The sequence below is a fragment of the Urocampus carinirostris genome, chromosome 5 (assembly GCF_059441175.1).
Source record: "Urocampus carinirostris isolate Australia breed hairy pipefish chromosome 5, RoL_Ucar_1.0, whole genome shotgun sequence".
Classification (NCBI taxonomy): domain Eukaryota; kingdom Metazoa; phylum Chordata; class Actinopteri; order Syngnathiformes; family Syngnathidae; genus Urocampus; species Urocampus carinirostris.
Genome location: NC_142353.1, coordinates 25,629,282 through 25,650,983, shown reverse-complemented (window position 1 = coordinate 25,650,983; position 21,702 = coordinate 25,629,282). Strand labels below are relative to the sequence as shown.

The 21,702-nt window shown below is 38.1% G+C and overlaps 1 protein-coding gene across 2 annotated transcripts in view; it reads right to left on the bottom strand.

The window, feature by feature from the left end:
• The window catches only part of efna5b (ephrin-A5b), a 123,585-nt gene extending 105,193 nt beyond the window's left edge, over nt 1-18,392 (bottom strand). For both annotated transcript variants that reach the window (XM_088336318.1, XM_088336319.1), the window contains exons 1-2: nt 18,123-18,392; nt 17,619-18,043 (exon numbers count right to left, since the gene is read on the bottom strand). In XM_088336318.1, coding sequence (XP_088192444.1) covers nt 17,619-17,743 — 125 coding nt within the window. In that variant the 5' untranslated portion in view covers nt 17,744-18,043; nt 18,123-18,392. The remainder of the gene's footprint in view (nt 1-17,618; nt 18,044-18,122) is intronic.
• Between the last annotated feature and the right edge of the window lie 3,310 nt (nt 18,393-21,702).

The following is a 21,702-nucleotide window of genomic DNA, read 5'->3' as shown; positions in this document are numbered from 1 at the left end:
TGGTCTTAGAACTTTGTATTTTTCGGTTTGACTTGTGCCTATCATTTTGTATTTGTCTTTAAGTTCTATTGCTATCCTAAAAAGGATATTCAGCCGGTCCTTGAGGTAAATATCTCTTCTTCGAAACCTACCCAAACACTAAATATGATATTAAAGTGAATAATATTAAAATTAAAACATATTTAGCAGATGTGTTGTTACACCTAAGAAATAGTCAGGAAACAAAATAATGTTTTACTTATTTATTTATTTAATTCTTATGAGTTCCGTTTTAGGATTTTTAAAAATTGAAATCGAGGGGTATACTGACAGAGAAAAGGTCCAGAGACCCATGACAAAAATAAATAAATACATTTTCATGGATAAGATGTGGGAACAAATGGATGGTGTATTATTGTTTTCAAAGCATTTTACAGCTGACTTAAGACATGGGTCGTCACTGACCGGCTAACCTAGGGCGTGTTACCTTAAAACTAACACAAGAGGAGGTTTAACAAATGTTGCTCTTCTTTTATGCCATTCAGCTGCACAAACCAGCAAGTAAAAAATACAAGAAGACTTGCTGGAGGGCCAGGACTCCATTGTGTGTCTACCGAGCAGATAAAACGACAAACTTTTCCAATCACCGTCAAATTCAGCTGGCTTAAATGTTATTTTGGCACACAGCTGCGTCCCAAGCAGCCACTTTTCGTGGCAAGACCGAGCACATTCGGGGCCGGCTCAGCGTCAGGCCTCGTTATGCTGGATCTCAGTCTCCCTCCCACCTCTTTCATCCCCATCTTATCCCCTTTTTATCCGCCTCGACTAACCCCCCATTCTTGTCTGGCTGGTCTACAAACGCTAAAGCCCCACAATCGGCAACACAAGCTCCTTCCAAAAGGTCCTATAGGGGGCCACCTTCATCAGTACCCCACCCTCTTCCCCTTTTGCGCTGCCCGACTACACTTTCGCTTCGCATTACTTCTGCTATTCTAACTTTTCCACTCCTGAGCACTATCAATTATGCACTAAAATAACAGAGGGGCCCGGCTCGGGGGCAGGACATAAAGGCCGATTATGAATGTGAATAATTCAACCGCCTTCGTGCCTTGTTCCTCCTACTCATAAAAAAGGGAAGATGGCTTTGCCCCTCAAATGCACACTAAGGCCACCAGTTTAATGTACAGAATCACACACTCTACCTCTTTGCGTCCTAAAGGCAAGAAAAAGTGACCATATTTTCCGTACTGTAATGCATATCAGGGATTATATAGTACACCTCACAAAAATAGTATTTTGTCATATTTTTCATATATAAAGAACACTGGATTATAAACCAGGTTCCTACATCTTTTTATGGCCAAATACAAACACTTTTAAGGCCTCTTAAAGCCAATTTTCCAATGTTTCCAGTGCCGGTAAAAGAAGACATACGATGTGAATCATGTATTTTGCAGAACCACAAATAAATCTGCATCCTACACATGTGATTTTCAATCTTGCGTGTGCATTTATCAAGCCATATGATTTCAGATCTTGAGTTATTGCGAATACATCCGTTTTTGTGAAAAAAAACATCTACCTTAAATTATAGCATGTATGTAGCTCACATTTTCAGTTGCAAAAAGTTCTTCTTTTTACAAATTTACTACTGGGCAAAGCTACCTTATTTTTTTGCATGGCCCAAAAATTAATGTCCATTATTGATACATAATGCTTTCACTAACACATATTGCACGGTGACCTGTTTAGGTGTAGCATATACATGTCCACTTGGTCGCGACTTGTAGAGTTCGATGACTCTTCAAAGGACAATGCCATACACACTTACGTGGCAGCTTGGTTGAGCAACATGGCAACAAGTTCAAGCATTTAGAAGCACTTCACCAAAAATTCAATCATTTTTCATTCCTTGAAAACACAACAATAAAATTAAAGCATTTTCAAGGGTCCCTGTAAAAGGCGCTTGTAACTAAAACTACAGTAAGAGCTACCGTACCTGGTCATAACTGTTACGTTTTATGCACTTAAATCCGAAAACTTTTGCTGACCAAAATTGCAAAACACCCTATACAATGGGGATCAAACCCGGGTAGCGAGAGTGGCCAAACCTAACCACTAGACCAGAAGTGAGCAACTTGATTTTTGTGCTTATCACAGACCTTGTGAATGCATCCTGTCAAGTAAAAACAGCAAACTCAGACAACCTGTCATAATTGTACCAAACACATCTGTCTTCATTCACCACCAATTATGTGCAACAGTTTGCAAATCTAGCCCTGACTCCACAGACTAGTGGTGGGTGACACTAGGATTTTTGGTATCAATATGTAAGCACGGGGTCATACAAATCAATATCGGTAACAATACTTTTTGCTTTGCTTTATCCGATCCAAGTACAGCATCAATAGTATCAATATTTGGATTGATCTGCCCACCCTTATCACAGACACCGATGACTATTCCATCAGTACACTTCAAGACAAACCTTTCTAATATAACATAACACAAAGAGGATGCATCTCTTATTCCAAAGACTAATAACAACATTAGCCCAGTGCCTCATTAGGAATTGAATGACTCAAACATCCGCAAATCATTTTTGCTTCTTTTTTTTACAGATTAGAAAAAAAATACAGGAGGCTGTATACTAGTTCGCCATTTCTCTTCTTGAGTGAAGTCATCAGGAAAAATCCAGAATGGAAACACTACACGAATTGAGTGGAAGTGAAAATTGTTGCCAATGGTCATTACAAGTCTACAGGTATACAGTATGTCCTTTCAATAAAATGTCTAACTCATACATACATTATGTAATAAAGATGAATTACTCTTTGGATTTGAATTTAGAGTTATGGTTTCATTTTTTTTTCTGCTGAGCCCCTTACACAACTACCACATATTGCTAAATAAAATCTCTTTTGACTTTATACAAAAAAGAGCTATTTTTTCTATTAAATAGCAAAACAAAAAAATCATTGTTGTATAAGATAACTCAAACTTGAAAGTTTATTACGGTTAAAAAGTGTATTCTTTTTGATTAACAAAAGTTGAAAATGCATGCTAGACACATGTTTATGATTGCTACTGGCCTGAAATTCAATATTAATCAGCTATATCCCTTAAGGATAACATTTGATTTCTCCAGAGTTTGTCCAAGGTCAAGATCTTAACAGCCGTAAAAGTGCCAGTCCAAACAAAACAAAACAAAAGAAAATCTTGTGAGCGGTTGAGGGAAAAAAAGAAGCAAAAATCCCTGGCAATCCCTCGTATTTGTGCTTCCGTTTTGCATGCCACGCTATAATCCCGGCTGGAATGTCTGACAGCTCAAAAGCTAAACAGCAGGTGAAAGGGAACTCTCGAGAGCAGAGGTCTAAAGCTGGAGGCCCCGGAGCCAATTGCGGCCAGGGAGATGATAGTTTCAGGCCCCTGTCTTAATATGAAAGTTTGCAGGAACAATGTGTGTTATTAAACACCTATGGGTGGTAACAAAATCAAAAAGAGAATGAATAAAACAACACAAACTATGATACAAAGTTGCATGTTTCAGAATATGCATAGCCTGAATTTTTTAAATTATTTTATAAAACATTAGCCCTACGTGACATAATTGTCCAACATTTTGCTGCTGTACGTTCCTCAAACAAACAAAACCTTGTCAAAAAAATAGGGATAAAATGGTGTAGTTTGGTCATTTTTGATTCTCAACAGTTTGTATTTTTCTTTGCGCTCTTTAGCATTTGTTTTCTGTTACACCACACAATACAACAACCTCTATCCATCCATTTCCTGCACAGCTTATCCTCACTAAGGTCGGAGGAATACAACAAGATCTAGTGGTCATAGAATATACACTAGCCCTTTAATGTAAATGCAGCCTGTTGAAATAATGTATTCATTTATTACCATTTGATTTCTTTAACTTCATATTAATGTCTGATATGTTTTTTGATTACAAAATCAAAGTAGTTTTCGGATCTCTCAAAGTTTTTTATGAGAGTATATAAAAATTCAACCATATATTCAATGCTTTTAAAGTGGGGGCCAAGAGAAAATTGGGAGCAAAATAACAGGTTGCTGGCATGTGCGTTAAGTAGCTGTCTGCAGACCCAACATTCGGACTTTGCTGTAGCCATGCTGGGTCAACTCAGCAGGACCCCACCCCGGATGACAAGGACAGTGAGTCAAATTAGGGATCTGGTAATCCTTGAAGCGGGAGCATGGCCAATATAGCATGAAGAGCCAAGATGCGGGAGGAACCCGGTCTTATTTTTAAGAATTCACAACAGGATCGAGATCGTGGGCAGGAAAACAGGACAGTAAGAAAAGGAACAATGACAATAAAAAATACTGTTCTGTTTTTTACACCATGACAAACAATTTGATTGTGTTTGTTTTTCATATAAAAGTAATTTTCATGATCATATCTTGTTTGTCCAAAAGTACAATGGAAAGATGAAAAAATGAGCAATTTATAAGCATTAAAGTTGATTTTCCTGCTGGGAAAATCACCCAAGGACCTAGCCAGCACTCCTCACATCTGTTCATCTGGAGGGTGTAGGCCACTTTAGGGACACCCTGTAAGCTTCACTTATCTCATTAAACAATAGAAAAAATGATGAATATGGACGGCAGCAGAGAACGAAAGAGGAAGAATGGAAGAAAGAAAAGAGAAGAACGGGGGAGAATGACGAAGAAGGGATGTCTCAGGACAATGAGCTGATGGCTTTTTAAGCCTCTCAGTGGCTTCGGGTTAATACCCCAGGATGCAGTCATGGGATAGGGCACAGTTCAAAGGATGGTACACTCTGCAGCTTGCTGCTCACTGACTCGCAGAAAGAAAATAAACAAGTGGGAAAAGAAAAACAAAGAGCACGTCTCTTGCAACTTGAACACATCACTGAAGAAATGATGAAGTGTGCCTCCTGAACCGGATAAGCGTGTTTGTGTGTGTGTGTGTGTGTGTGTGTGTGTGTGTGTGTGTGTGTGTGTGTGTGTGTGTGTGTGTGTGTGTGTGTGTGTGTGTCTATACATGCATATCCTGGGATGTTGGTTTGTGTTCATAGGGTGTCATATTTAGTTATGCAGAGTTGATATTCAGACAATTCAGAGCCAGCCGCAGTTGAGAAGAGAGGGTGGAAATGGGATTCATCACACATTCCGGAGATCAGCCGTTTTTCCTCTCAAGGCGAAGAAAAAAATTGACAGAGAAATATCCTCCGCTGTACAGAAACTGTGAATGACAATTTTGCACACAGCCGACACTGGCACACAAGAAATAGAAGAAAGACGCTCTAGGAGAGACGTCTGGAGAGTTGGGTCGAACATGATACAATTTAAACAAGCAAAAGGTAAAATATCAACTACAAATTCATATTAATTTCAAGAAACCCATTATTCGAATTTTGTTGAAATTATTGCCATTACAATCGCTTCATTAGAGATTCTGCAGACCTTAATGCTCTGAAGCCAACCTCTTTTATTGTTTCAAATGGAAACAAATATATACAAGGTTAATTTTTAGATTTGGGTTAGCATTTCAGAAAACTTTGTAAGGGTAAAAATGTATGTTGGTTTAAATGTTTATGACACACTAATGCCCGAGAGTCAGCTTAACACAAGAGTAAGCTGTCTTTTCAGATAAATAACAAGTGAAATTGGTAGAAATGTTATTGTCTCGTAACAGATCCCCCAAATTTATAAAATCAAGGATAACATTTTGGCTGACCGATACATCGGTTCCCCCTAGGTACATGGTCAATGTCCCAACAACTCCCGGATTGTGAAAATTAACCGAGTAATTCCTGAGATAGAAGAGTTCAAAGGAAGGTGACCATGGACCTTTTTGCTTAAAATAAAAAAAAATGGAGCCCTAACTTCCAAAATTAGGACCTAAGAAGGAACTTATAAATGGCTAATGCATTTTAGATTAAGTGTTGCACAATTACTATCAACGTGGACACAATCCACCTTGTGATACGACATGGAACGATCCCCAAAGTCATCCATCCATTATCTGCACTGTTTATCCTCATAAGGGTCGCAGGGGTTCTGGAGCCCACCCCAAATGTCTTCGTGCAGTGGGCACGGGACACCCTGAACTGGATGTCAGACAGTCACAGGGCACACAGACAGACAACTCACTCGCTCATTCACACCTTATATGATACACAACCTTATTTCAGAGGTGACAGAGGCATTTTAGCCTGGGGGCTACAAGGTAAATAAAACTTTCTTGCGGGGGCTAGACTATTACATGAATGGTACAAAAAGTGTGCCTTTGCTGAAGGGCTGAGGGTCTTTTCGGTTGCTCACAATTACCGTAGATTATTATTCAGGGATGTAATATTTGTTTATAAAACTATTTTTGAGAGGTTTTATTCATCATTGTTTTTCCTTTACTAAGATTTAATCAAAACAAAAATTGAATTTATTTCTACTCCAGTGTATGTAACTCATGCAGACTGAAAGTGACAAAAATAGCATACAAACACTACTTGAAGATTGTTTTAAGGATTTAAAAGTATTTCTGCTTTTTAATTTAATTTTTAATGAAAATATTCACTTGAATATGGGGACTTGGCTGTTAGAATTTAAATCAATTATGAAAAATATACTTTTAAAAAGACACACATGTGCTATTCTTTTATTTTGTTACTCTTTGTATTGCCTTAAACAGCACATCCGTGACTTTTATTTTAGGTAAAATAACATTGAGAAAGGTTTTCTCAATGTTCTTTGGTTGATTAGTGGTGGTAAGAAAATACAGATGGTGCTTGGTGAGTGACACCTGACTTTGGCAACATCCAGCGCATGTATTTATAACCACAAGTCATTGTTTAACGCAATGCTCAATATTCTCTTGAGCTTCTCTCAGCATTGTCTTGCTGTCCACCTAAAGATTAAACCCTTTTACTCCAAATTGTGTTTTTTCTTTTCAGTGCTGGCAGCAATTGAGAAACCTTGTGTTTTAAGAGATCAAAATGTGGAATGATTAAAAAAACAGGTTGCCCTGACTTATGTACAGTAAATCAAAACAGATTGTATAAAGGTTCAATGAAAAGACAAACCGAGAGACATTCGCGAAGAGACACATGCTTTAAATTACAACCAGTCATAATTAACCGCATTATTCATCACGAAGACTGTAACAAGTCCGTTTATGACCTTCACTTGCACAGGCACTTTTGAGGACAAATACAGTTCCGTGTTATTGTGCCAGTCATTCTCCGCAGATGATGTATTGAAATATATCGTTTTGGCGCACAGCCATCCATTAGGGGACTACATTAAACACTCTCTGATATATGCACTTTAGAGGCAAAGGCAAGGGCACAACGCGATGTCTGACAGAGGCTGCAATGCAAGCTGCAACAATCACACGACATCCCTCCCTTGCCTAGTAAACCTAAGGTATGTGTGGAGGGGACACAACTGAACCTGAGGAGGCTTAATCCTGTCCCCGCAGAAAATAACCCCGGGGTCAGCAACAACAAAGACGAAACCTCCACTGGGTGAGGAACCCGAGCCTCCTCCCCTGAGGGACGTACGTCACCTCCACAAACTCCTTACCAGCAGGGAGGCAGCCAGAGACACGTATCTTTAAATCATGCCAAGGACAGACAAGGATGGAAGCGGAGGGAGGATGGATACGGATGGTTGCAAATGAGGAAAGCTGCCACCTCTCTCTCCCTCCATTCAAGCTGGCCTCCTCACCCTCTGCTACTACAAGCATCTCCCCCTCATGTCTGGCGTTGACTTCACTCCTGTCCCGCCGTCGATTTCTTTTTTCCCTCCTTCGTAAAGCTTACGCCAAGTACGGCTCTGAGTTTTCCCTTCTTCTTTCACTCTGTTCACCCTCGCTCCCCAGCCTTCGCTCTCTTTTTCTGCCTCTATTTAAAGTGCAAGCATTACTTTCAGCCCATGTAAAGTGGAAGGGGGGAGCGGAACAATGGCTGCCTTTCAGTGGACCGGCCCAGCTTTGGTGATGGAGGTGGTTGGGTGACGTTTGCTGCTTGTACTCTTCTAGACTCAAGGAGGCTACAGCGGAGAGCTTATTATTGGCAACGTTTTTAAAATAATCAATTTATGTCCCTTACTAAAAGATAACAAAATGAATACAAATTGTCACTGATTATATCATTAATATGCCAATTAACAGCAGACCAATTATCGGCTCTGCTGATTTGGATAAGGTCTTTTGACTTGTTGGGGAATTATATGGTTTACAACTGTTATTTTAATGACAGATGCTGCTGATTCTATGTTATCTGCACCTATGGCCTGTATTTATAATTATTTCTAAATTAAATTAAAAATGCAACAGTTCAAATATTCCTTTATTTTTAAATAGAGAGTGTTTTATGGTATTTTATTTTTTTCCTAAAATTGACAGTAAACACCAACAAATTAGTTATGATGTTGTTACTACAAAAATGGCGAGTCTCTGTCAAGCATTTGACATCAGGACTTTTTTTTACACTTCTTTTAACTTTCCCAAGTGAAGTTGCATCTCCACTACACAAGGGGAGCAGTGGCACTCTCTCGGCAGAGTGTTTTGTTTACATCTAGCTTCCATACAGCATATAGCACAGAGTAAGAACATTGAGTATCAGGTGTTGACACAAAGTAGAGTGGACTTTCAAGTGACCTCATGAACAATATTCAACATGGACGGGGTAAAGAAACACACAAACATTTTCTCCCGAACCTGAAAGCGAATGCGAAGAATTTTGCCAAACCATGTGACCACGGAGGGAGACGAGGAAACAATGGTGTGCTACCCATGTTAAAAATGTTGCCAGTGAAAAGCACGAAGCCAGATAAATTAAACTATCACTTAAAGACATTACACCCAAATCAATCTAGAGTTTGTTTTCATTGAAACGTGCCAAAAGGCGCATATTTGCCAAGGACCGAGGTATTGTGTTTCCATCAAAATTGAGCAATAATTGTTTTGCCCCCACCAATATTACATGATCACTTAAAAAAAAGAGTATCGCCCCTATTTCACGTGGGACCTATGTTTTTTTTCATTATTTGTTACCCACAATTGCCATGCCCAAATCTAATTCCTTCGGTGCCAATTGTAAAATCTGTAATAGTTATTTCTTATACTTTTTGTTTTGTGTTTTTTTTGTAATGCTTTTGAATTAATGCTGGTGGTCTGTTTTAATGCATTATTATTTATTGAGGTTGTGTAATTTCATTTTTTACATGGTCAGCCAAAAATGTTTATACTTAAAGGATTTTTATATTATTTTTGAATTTCAGATGGACTTTAAATATTTTCTGTTACAGTTAAAGCTATTCTTTGTCGTAAGTTGGTCCATATTTCTTTATTTTCTTTTCTCTTATACTTTAATCAGGATACAGCATTATGCAGTGGACTAAAAACTTTTTTATAGACAAAATCTCCTCAGGGGGAATGGAGTACTGCCGCATGTTAGTCTTGGGAGGGTGCGAGAGGAGAGACACGACAGAAAATAATTGAAAAGCACTGGGTTAAAGTAATATTGACAAAAATTAACAGGTATTTTAAAAGAAGACTACAGGTATCTACATATTTGTATCTATATCTATCTAATATGTATTCTTGAGTATTTGTAACCTTTGGCTTTTCCAAAATTTTCAATGTAATAATTAACCTAGAGTAACAAATTAGTTTTCAAAAATTATTTTTCATAATTTTATCATTTATGAATATTTCAAGTTGTCCAATAAACTTTAAAGAATATGTTAACAGATTTAAGCGTGACAGTTTGAATCAAGATCAAATAATATTGACTCCAAATAGCAGTTATAGATCAAACTGGTCATTCATTTTCAATATTTGGCCTAATTAAACCTTGCAGTCCATCTTTTTTTTCGAAACTTAATCATTTACAAAAACTGAGAAAAATGCCTTTCATATTCACACAACAAATAATGTAAGTAGCAAATTTTACAGACCAGTTTAAAGTTAATGTACTCCGTTCGAACAATTTATTTTTGTAGTTCATTCCTCTGGAAGCACTCATGCATAACAAGGATTTCAATATTGTTTTTTTGTCAACCTGCAAGTCCTAAAGTGAGATCCAGAAAAGAGTATCCTCCACTTCTAAAAGAAAGCACCACATTAAAGTACACCGCCCAACTGTTCCCAGCCGCTCAAGACGAATAAGCACACGAATCATTTACAACGCAACTGAAACCCATCAATTAGGTCTTTATTCACAAGCTGGAGATGTGTTCCCTTCTGGGATCTATTCTCCACACTGTGGCCCAGCTAGGAAAACATCCAGTCACTACTCCCCCGCAGACCCCTGAGTTAAATAAAGGAAATACTCATGAAAAGTCTTAACACAGCCTACCATGGTTGAAATTATCTGTGGAAAATAAGCCTCAACGTTTTAAAAAAATAATCTTGATCTTTTTCACTTGCAAATTCCGGTTAAAAAGTTACATTAAAAATGTATATTTTGTAATGAGAAAATGAAACTTGAATCCATTAATTTTGGTGTGGTTCCTGTAAAGCCGATGGAAATTGAACAGTTATTCAATTTAATAAAGTCAAATCAACCATAGTAGAAATAACTTGATGGAAAAAAACGGATTTAAAAGTGCACATGAAGGAGAGAAGAGATAAAAGCAGCGGTTGTATGAGGCTTCCTCAGCAGCACCACTCTCTGGTCAGGGCTGATAGCTCAACCAAGCGTTACTACACAAACAGCTGCTTGAGGGACACCATCTTACAGAGGACAAGAGCACCAACAAGAATATGCCTGTGCCATTTTGCCTCTTCAGCTAAAACATTCCCCAAACTTTTTGTCCCTTTAAGAGCTGGCAGCAATTGTGTTAATGAAAACAATCCAGATGGAGTTTGGAAAAAATTACTAACATGACTGACTTTCTTATCCTCCTGTCCAGACAAGTGTTGTTTTGACCTTACAAATAGAAAACACAAAGCACGGGGTGGCTTTACCCGCAGCAGCAAATCAACTTCATGTTAAATTCGGTGATGGGAAACAGGCAACAAACTAAGTGGCCAAAGACAATTGGGGGGTAAAATATTTTTTCATTGGACATTAACCTGCTTCATAAGGCAGTTTATTCTTTGCAACGCTTCCAAGTTCTTTACAAAAGGGTTGAATGCAAGACAGATTGTTCCACTGATAGGAGTGTTTCAGCACTCCATCTGACCTTGAAGCAATTACTGTGGAAAAACCGAGGCATCAATATCTGGGTCCAAGTCAAAGAAGGAGGAAACGTGAAAGTGAAATAGGCCTGAATGCTATTAAATGTTCTCTGCATTTTTCTATTTCAATTTCATGTTCACTGAATTGAAAGAGGGTATTAAAACTTCATCTAGCCAGGTTCTAGATAATGTGCACTATGTGAGCACTTCCTTTATAACATACGCATAATATTGGACATATTTAAACCATTTAATGAAGAGGAACTGATGCAAGAATTGTTTTTGTTACGTACATAACTCCAGTGACAGTCAGTAGAGCCTCAGCAGAGAGCCTTTTTAGAGCCAAAACACCATATTTTACTCTTCAAAGATATTCCTCCTTGCACGGATCAATATCAATTCCAACTCTGCTATGTATATATAGAATATCCCTATTAAGCCAATACCTCATTGTCATTTTGGCCTTTGCATACGGCTGATAAAAAAAACTAGATGTAAAACAGACAAAAACAATGATCCCATCTTAAAATATTAAAACATCAAGAAAAGTATAAAAGTAGGCTGTAAGCCATTATAAGCAATATCAATATAATAAAAGGTCTGCAGTATTTCAGCTGATTTGTAAAAATGTAGAATGCATGACATTTTGGGATTTTTTTATTGCAATAAAAAAGTAAGTAACTTTATTACAATATTTTCAAATTTTCCTGACGCGTAAAACTGGATGACTGCTTTAATGACTTTACTACTTGTGATAAATCATTTACATACAGCAGAGCACAATTATTTATACAAAGGGAAGAATTTTGGTGGCAAAACGGTAAGCTACGTTACTCAAAAGTGATTGCAATTCTGATTCGAGCTTGATAAACAATATTTCCTCAGTGTTCAGAGTAGCAACTCCACGAAGGTCACAGCCAAAAAAATCCTTGCTCTCCTCTGCCGCCAAACGCAGAAAGTGCAGCTGCTCTGCCAAGCACATTGAGTCCACATTGACTGCTGCCTGCCGGCCTCAATTTCTGGTTTATATGGTTGAAAAAATCTAATCTACATGGAAAGTGCATTTACAAATCTGTTGTGAAAACACTATGTGACATCCAAACCTTGACCAAAGCCAACATTGTTTTTGCTTTTTCTCTTATACTCTGTCGCATCTACTTTTGGACCTTCGGCTCAAGCTAGAGATTGTGGCTGCCAGTCACGCAGGGAAATATTTGGGGGAAAGGGGTCATTACTAGCTGGGAAGATATCAGCAATTGACAGAGAGGAAGAGTAGAGAAACCAGCGGAGTTGTACAAAAAGTGCCGTTAAGAATGTTTGCGTAAAATAGCATTTAGTGAAAATCTCAGTAAATCATGCAGACAAATGTAAGTCAAATTGATTTCAAAAAAATGTCAGTATTACTGCAAAGCAAGATTTTGTACTAGATAATGTTCTTGTTCAGTTTCCATATGGCCCAGAGTTACTTCCATTGCCACCTGCATGCAACAAGTAAGAAGATTCCCAATGGAGAAAGTTAACAGTGAATGGATAGACAATAAAACTATACGTGTGCACATGCAGAAAATACATTTTCGGTGCAAATGTAATTCTTTCAATTATTTGTTTACACATGTCTTTATTTTATTAATTTCACATATTACAGTTACAATCAACTGTTTATTGTTTGGAGAGAATTTGTGTTTTTTTTTTTATTTCAACTTATGCAAAATTGAAAAATAAATCCTTTTTAATTTTCCTTTACACATAACAACTTCCACAATGTTTTGTGCAGTGAGGTGTTACAATTAAGAGCAATAGTATGGACCTATTAAGCTCAAATGTAAATTTTAAGCACAGAAAAAAATATTCCTAAAAGAAACTATTGGATTCACTGGACCCAAAAAGCTTGCTCACATGGTTTATGCGCATGTGGTAAAAGCATGCAAACCCAAAATATGGCTCAACTCCCTGCAATCATTTGTGATATTTACAGGTGAACACATATCATGTATGGATATTGAAATAAGTCTACCTTAAATCTTTTGACAAATTCATTAAAGTGTTCTGGGGTGGCGTCTTACCTAAATATCATTTAAAATCATAACACACTATGTATTTTGAAGAATATTCATTTTTCAATCAATTTCACACCGCTTATTCCCAGAGGGTCGCTGGAGCCCATCCCAACTGACTTAAAATGAAAGCGGGACACCTGGACTGGATGCTTTCCATTCAAACATTTAAAATTCGAAAGAATGATAACAATCGATTGTTATTAAATACTACAGTATACTAATACTATATTAAAACTTTAATAAATGGTTCTATTTTTTTATAAATGTTGATCGCTTAGTCAAGGTTAAATAATATATATTTGCTACTTTTCTAAATAGACTCTTTTCCATGGTTTGTCATTTATGATTTCACAAATGAATTAAATGTTTAGAATGCAAAAGTGTAGAAATACAGGGATTGCAAAAATGACAAAAATTTGAGATACGTGTTTTTGTAATAGCAGCGACAATATGTTAAAAAATGACCTGAATAAAGCATCTTTATTTTAAATATAAAAAATGTAATTAATAATTTTAACCTATGTAAATCAGTTACATCAGTGATTTTCAACCACTGTACCGTAGCACACTAGTGTGCCGTGAGAGATCGTCAGGTGTGCCGTGAAAAATGTCACTTTTTAAAATTCATGAAAAATGTATGAATCATTTTCTGCAAATATTATGTCATTGTCAAGTGTCTGTGCTGTAAAAACAGGGGGTATTATAGAATATTATTATAATTATATTGTAATTAAACATACTGTTCTATGTCATTTTATAACATTTTTGGTTAGAGGTGTGCCGCGAAATTTTTCCAATGTAAAAAAACGTGTCCTGACTCAAAAACGGTTGAAAAACACTGAGTTACATCATGAGATATGATCAAAACAGTATGCTATCATCAAACTATAGTGAAGGAAAAAAGAAAAAAAAAAGAAAATCAAAATATGCCCTCGTATTTACAATAAATACAAAAGTGAATAGTATCATACCAACTGAAAGTTGATTTATTTCAATGGGCAAAATCAGACTAGAATGTCATAGATTACACCTTTACGAAAGTTAATACAGACAGAGAGAGATAGATAGATACAGAGAGCGAGAGAAAGGGACAACCAGGGAGGAAGGCTTAGTGGAACATGTCGCAAACGAAAGGGCACAAGTCTGTCCTCTCATTAGAATGAATACTCACAGGCAAAAGCAGCCGGCTGTATCACAAAGGGCAATCGCTGACTGAGAGAAATGTCCTTTTATTTATAAGACCTTCTAGGCTGAACAAGAATTTTGATGGTATGGAGCGTCAGAGTTTTCCAAAAACACCACTAATCGCCAAAACGCTAAATGAACTAAAAAAGAAGGTGGTAAATAATAAAGTGAGGTTGGTAAATTAGTTTTCAAGTTGTTGGTGTTACAGTGCAATCGTCAGACAAAGAAGAATTGAAGCTAAGAAAAAGGCCTGGAAATCCCCTCAGTCCCGGTTACGAAACACTCACACTGATGGAAAAGTAGAAGTAATTTAAAATGGGTTCACTCTTTTGTGGTAGTTTTTATATTTTGTTTTAATGATAAAAGTGTAATTTTTCCCAAATTTTAAAGCCAAATGAATGCCCACATTACACTTGGTTGCACTTTACAAGTTTTGTAATCATTATTGAGAACAGTTCATTTTTTGTTCCCTGGCTTATATATTTTGTATTAATAAGCTTTTTTTTTAAATTAATTCACAAGATTGTTTATTATCTTATTTTGTGATGCATTCTGTGTGGTTTAAAACTAATTATTACAGCCCCTTGATGAAACATGGGTTTTGTTTTGTTTTTTTATTTTGATGGGTAAATTATGTAAATGTATAGTTCACAGTTCGGGTGCTGTAGCTTGAAATTCGGTGAAAGGGATTTGGTGAAAAAATAATTCATAACAGAAATTTAACAGTTCGTTGCGATGGTACTGGGAATATCAAAAATATGCTTTCATATATTATAACGTGAGCTTTTTGCCCAATAATGAGCCAAAATTTAACAAGCACAGTGGTATTTCCAAGATGGATATAATAAATCACAAACCAGAAAGATTTTGGGACAAATGAAACACATTTAAGGTGATTAATTCTCTTAACCTTGTCATTTTCCAGACGGTAGGAACTGTGGTTTTGTCGGCTGGAAAAATGAATTTCGACTACTTTTTTTCAAGACTTTGTCTGAAGTGAGGTCAGCTTTACACTTTTTTAAGTCACCTGCTGCATCATTTAGGACGCCTCGCTTCATTACATTGGATCTCCGTAGACTTTTAGGGAGACGGGATCACTTTACCGCGCGCAGAGTTGACACCGAAATTGATCGGAATGGGTTCAAGAAAAAAAAAAAAGCAGCAGCTTTTAGCAATTACTCAAATAATGACGACTTTGATTTTTCTCACAAGGACTCAAGAACTGTGCACCTTTCGGAGGGAGAAGTTCATGAGAGTCAAACAAACTAAGCCAACTTGCAAATGGACAAGCCAGCCATAGTAACCAAACAAGATTTTTTTTTAAAACCTGTTTCCTTCCTTGAGGCAAGACGCAGACTTAGGAAGACCGTCCCCAAGGCTCAAACCGTCAGACTGTATGCATTAAAAAATGGCAAAAACATGAACCCAACTTTGCGCAAACTTCTCAAATTCCCGTCGTCTCTATATTAGTGATGTTTACTTCAATTTAGTGCTATGAACTTAAAGTGGGAAAACCTGTCAGCACATCTGGAAAAAATCAAGTTAACAGAGCGTCCAGTCAAGTCAAAACATTCTCGCTGAAGAAAGCGGAGAAAACAAAATACAGTCCGGTGAAAGGATGTCTATCAACAGCAAAAATCAAGTGCAGAATTATTGTGAGAGGGAAAAAAAAGTCAATAACGCCAATTTGGCTCAACGACCACAAACCATCATCAGGCATAAGCATATCAACGTCAGCATCGCAACTAACTGACAGAGTTGGTAAACTTGACCACTAAACTGCTCCAATAAATGATCCGCGTCTTTCTGAACGGCAAGTGCAAATACAGCAAAACTTTTTGGGCAAACGTTTCATGTAATATATTACAAACAGTTGACAAATACACATTTTAAGTTTTGTGCAAAAATATTTATTTTATTTCTGCCTTTGAGTTTAAAACCTTTTGATTTAACATTGGAGGGTCAAATGCTGCTCAGTCAGACCCCAGAAAGGGAAACGCCTGACGAGTTACTCATGTGTGCAACACTGCAGACTCAAAAGAAAACTGGTTAAGGTCTCTCTAACAAAATTCCCAACCTGTACCTCCACGCTCTAGATGTTGACTCATTCTGAAAATATTATCTGTACATTTAGGGGGTAATATATATATGTTTGGACCCATTCACTGTTTAATTTCAGGTAGGAGTATTATTTCATGCATTGATGTGTCGTACTTAGCAGAACAAGGTAAGTTTTTACACAGTATAAGTTAAGAAACAAGTTATAAAAGTTAGATGAGCAGTGCTGGAATTAAAGTTTTTTTGTTTGTTTTGCTTTGTTGTTTTTGTTGTTGTTGTTTATTTACTGCAAACCTTTCAAGAGTTTATTACTAAAACAAGGACTAACAGGATCAGTGACCGTTTCTTACCCAGGGCCATCACCACCTTAAACAAGCACGCAACATTGTAAAAATATATATCTTGCAACTTATTAGGAATCTTATTGTTGTTGCTGCTTAATGTTTTTGTTTTGTTGCTGCTAAGTGTTATTGCACTATGTCTCGTTCACTGCTGATATGAAGCACTATTCTTAAATAAATAATAATTTCTCTATTGTTATAATTTAGGCCACTCATTAAGCCAGTCACTACTTTGTAACTATTTTGCCAACAACCTGGCAATCATTAGTTTTATTTTTCTTCATTACATGTTTGCCCAGGGGTGTCATGCCTAATCATGTCGCTTACAACGTTTCACAGCGTTAATATCAAGAACAACTAAGACAGTTCAATTCATTTTTAAAAAGAAAAAAATAGACACAAGATTTTATAAATCTTGAATTTTGTTTTTAATTTCTATTAAAAAAATAATTTAAAAAAAGATACATTTGAAATTAGACAACATTGTGATTACGGACTTTAACTCAATTGCTGGAAAAGTGCGAATGCGTGTTTTTAGAGAGTTCTTCAGAAATTGGAATTTGATGAAGCTCTTTTAAAACCCGACAACTAAAGTTTAGTTTTCATATCGGTAGGAGAGCCACGGTCGCTGTTTATTTCAGTCTGTAGCAGCACCTTTCGGTCGGGTCCTGCTCCCATGATTTAAACGGGAAATTGCCAAGAGTGTATATAGAGACTGTCCACTACCGGCCACAGCGCAGAGCTCCACGCCCGACCAGAACCCGAACCCAAACCGTGACAAGCTCTCGAACCGGAGCGGGGAAGACGGCAAGGTTGACTTACTTGGCGTTAGTCCGGTTCCAGAAGACAGCGTAGCGGTCCGCCACCACTTTGGAACTGGGCTCCTGGCTAAAAACACACATCCACAGCACAAGGCAGACGGCGAGGAACATTTCCGCTTGCAGCATCACTACGGCAAAAGTTGGCCACGTATTCCTCCTCGTTGGCGTGGCGGCAGGTGAGGGGGTGTCATTCACCGCGCTCTCTGGAAACGGGCGCTCGTTCCGGGCCGGTCCAATGTAGCGTGAGTCCTTCGGAACTGAGGATTTATGTCACCCCTTCCTCTCCTCCTCGCGTTAGATCTTAAGGGGTTGCGTCAACGAGATGAATGACGACCAAGCGCACCCTTGGGTGCTCGGGGATGAGATTGTCACGCGACAGAAAAACGCCCACGTCACAAATCCATGGAGTCTGCACAACTTTTGTCACTATGAGGAAAGGGAAAGGAGGGGGGGGATTAATCAATTCGAATGACAAGTGGGCAAAAGGGGGGTGGGAGCTTGGTACCTCTTCGGTTCTGGTTCGTTGTCCGGCCGGAGTCAAGAGGAGACACTTGTTTAGATGCGCATCCTGCCGCTTCCTCCTCATAGAGGAGCCATATTGCAAAAAGGCGCGTGAAACATTTTTTTAAAGGCTACAAGTCCTACGAATGTATCTCGCGTGGTTCTTCTTCCTGTATGTATCCGGGCGCGTGTATGTGTGCGCGCATATTCCGACGTGCCTCCGTGTGTGAGTGTGTGTGTGTGTGTATTGGGGAGCTTCGAAGGCGTCCAGCAGCTCGCGACGCTGACTGAATGAGTGGCTTTGCTTTACTGCGATTCCATTGGCTCCCTTTTGTTAGCCCCGCCCATCGCAAAGCCACCCCTCCCCACTCCTCCATCTCCACACTTCCTCACTCTTCCCCACGCCGCCTTCTCAAATCCAACTATAATTCAATTACAAGTACTCAGAGTTGTTCGGTTTTATTCATTTTCTTTTTTTTTCGCTGTATTATTTTTCGATGATGCATGAAAATGTTCCACGTGCAAAAATAATTCGGAACAGGGGTGTTACCAGCGGGGGACAGAGGTCCACCCATCCAAAGAAAACTGGATGTAGTACTGGCGGCAGTATGGGCAGCGCATATACCATCCCCTTCATAGTGTAATGTACTGTATGTTGTGTGTGCTTGAGAGCGGACCATTTAATAGAGATGTCAGGGAGGGGGAGGTCACAGGGGCAGTAGTTAGTCAGTCTGTTTATGACACGAGTGAGCGTTTCTTTGTTTATTAAATCAGTGACCAGACCACACGTAGGGGAATTACAACATAATATTGTGTATGTCAGTGGACACTTGCGGGGACTCTGCCGCATCCTACAGCACACACTGTCAGCTCAGTCCTCGCGTAACGCGACCTAATTTGCTTATGTGACTATAGCAGTGTCTCCGTGGATTTTGGAGTAACATGAATCAATGTGTGAGAGAGTGGGAATTTTTGCTAGCTTTTATTTGAGAGAGTTTGATTGATTTATTTTACACTGCAGCTGAAAACCACTTTCTATTGATGAACTGTTTACTTTTGTTTTGTGAAAATACTTGAGTAGTTGTCTGACTAGAAATTGCGATTCATTCTATTGAGTGAAACTCAATCCATTTTGTTTTACAAATGACTTTTGTTTGGAACAAATTACTTGAAGTACAAGTATACTTGACCAATTGTCTCTTGTTTTGAGAGTTAGATTAAATGTATCAAATTCAACTTATATGTCTTTAGTTTGTTATTTTATTATATTGTTTACTGTTTATTTTTGTTGCACTTCAAGCATAGAATAAATCTGTTGCTGGTGATGTGAAATAAATATTACAAGGTACTACAAAACAACTACCTGTCTGTTCTTCTTTATTCAACTGGCTCAAATACTGCTCTTAAAGATTCAACTTCTTTGACGAACGACTTGTTTTTAAATTAAAGTTACTTTACTTGGTAACTAGTTACTTTTACCATCAAGTAACTCAGTTGCTTTTTGGAAGAAGTAGTGAGTAACATAACTAATTACTTATATAAAGTAACGTTCCCAACACTCGGGGTTGTATCTGCTGCAGTGACCCCTAGGAATCCAGAATATAATCATTGTTGGCTAAGTATCCACTAACGATATACTTTGATTACAATTACTATCCATTAATTACAAATGTATATTGTTCATCTGCACAGTGATGAGAGACAGCAGTTTATTGTCCATCCGTTAAATGGCAGAAGTTACAATAAACCTGTGAGTACACCTGTTGCCTCACACACTGCAGAAACAGGGAAGGATGGCTCTCCTGCAAGCATATCAGCTTTGTTAATGTTCAATTTAACCGGCCTGGATTTCACACTGAGTGAGTCAATTTGTAGAATGAATTGAAACAAGATCATCATGATTTCAGTTTATTTGTTTGATGCTGTGCTGTGAGATTTGTTGAGTGTTTAACAAACACGCCAAGCTTTTGACATTAAGAAGTGATGGATTTGATCTCATACTCTATTTCTGCCTGCGACACATAATCCGTCTCCAGAATATAAAAAAAACACACACACATAATGAGTGCTTGTTTAAAAGTGGATGTGGCAAGCTGAGACTTAGGACTTAACCTCACTCCAAAATAATGCATCTCTCGACTAAAAGTCTCAAGTCAAGGTTTTGGGTTTTTTCCTTGTTTAAAACTCCAAAATCTGTAGATTTCTGATTTTTTTTTAAATCGGTAGGCGATCTTAAAGGAATAGTTGAATGCGTTAAGTGCGGCAGCGTGTTGGGGAGGCAGCGTCATGAAGAAGGATGCCTCTCGTCTCAATAAACTGGCGAGGAAAGCGAGCTCTGTTGTGGGCACAGAGCTGGACAGCCTGACAACAGTAGCTCAGAGACGGGCACTGGAAAAGCTGCGGTCAATCATGGACAATCCATCGCATCCACTCGCAGCATAATCTCCAGACAGAAGAGCAGTTTCAGCGACAGACTGCTGTCACTGTCTTGTACTACGGACAGACTGAAGAGATCTTTTCTTCCTCATGCCATGAGGCTCTTTAACTCCACCCGGCAGAGTAAAGGCCCACATTAAACCACACCACCTACATTGGATATTACCGAATCTTACTGCAATATGTATTCTGTGTAGCACTATTTAGTTACTCTATATAACACGCTACAGTGGGCATTTGCACGTCACATTGGGTATTTGTATATTGTATTCTTTTTGCTTTATTATTGTATTTTTTCTCAGCTCAGGAATGCTGCTGGAAATGTGAATTTCCCTGCGGGGATGAATAAAGTATCTATCTATCTATCTATCTATCTATCTATCTATCTATCTATCTATCTATCTATCGATCGATCGATCGATCTATCTATCTATCTATCTATCTATCTATCTATCTATCTATCTATCTATCTATCTATCTATCTATCTATCTATCTATCTATCTATCTATCTATCTATCTATCTATCTATCTATCTATCTATCTATCTATCTATCTATCTATCTATCTATCTATCTATCTATCTATCTATCTATCTATCTATCTATCTATCTATCTATCTATCTATCTAGTGTTGGTGAATACGGTTTGATAAGGTTCTGCATAATATAAGTTAGGAGACACTGTGGTAGTGTATTAAACAGCTGAAACAATATTTCTATTACATACACTTCTAATCAGTGCTAACTTTGCAGTCGCTCAAACAGCGACTGCAGCCTTCAACCAGAAGAAGATGTCATCAGGTGGTGTCCAACTGTCACTGGGCGTTTCGACCCTAAACCACAACGCCCTCGAGTTGGCGGGACGGCAGTGATGGCCAGTCACTGCCCATCTTCTTCTGGTCCCCAGCTAAACTCCTCTCTCCTACTCCAGAGCCAGCAAGAGGCTCTCTCCGCGGCTTCCCCCACCTTATGGGCAGCTGCCTTCCTCTGCCTGCCTTAGTATTTTGAGTTGCATGAATCAAAATAGAATGTAATCCAGTCTAAACTAAAACTATATTTTGAATACAGGGATCCTTCATTTTTCGTTAATGGGGACCAAAATTACCTGCAAAAAGTGAAAAAACGCAAAGTAGCGGCACACCTTCATA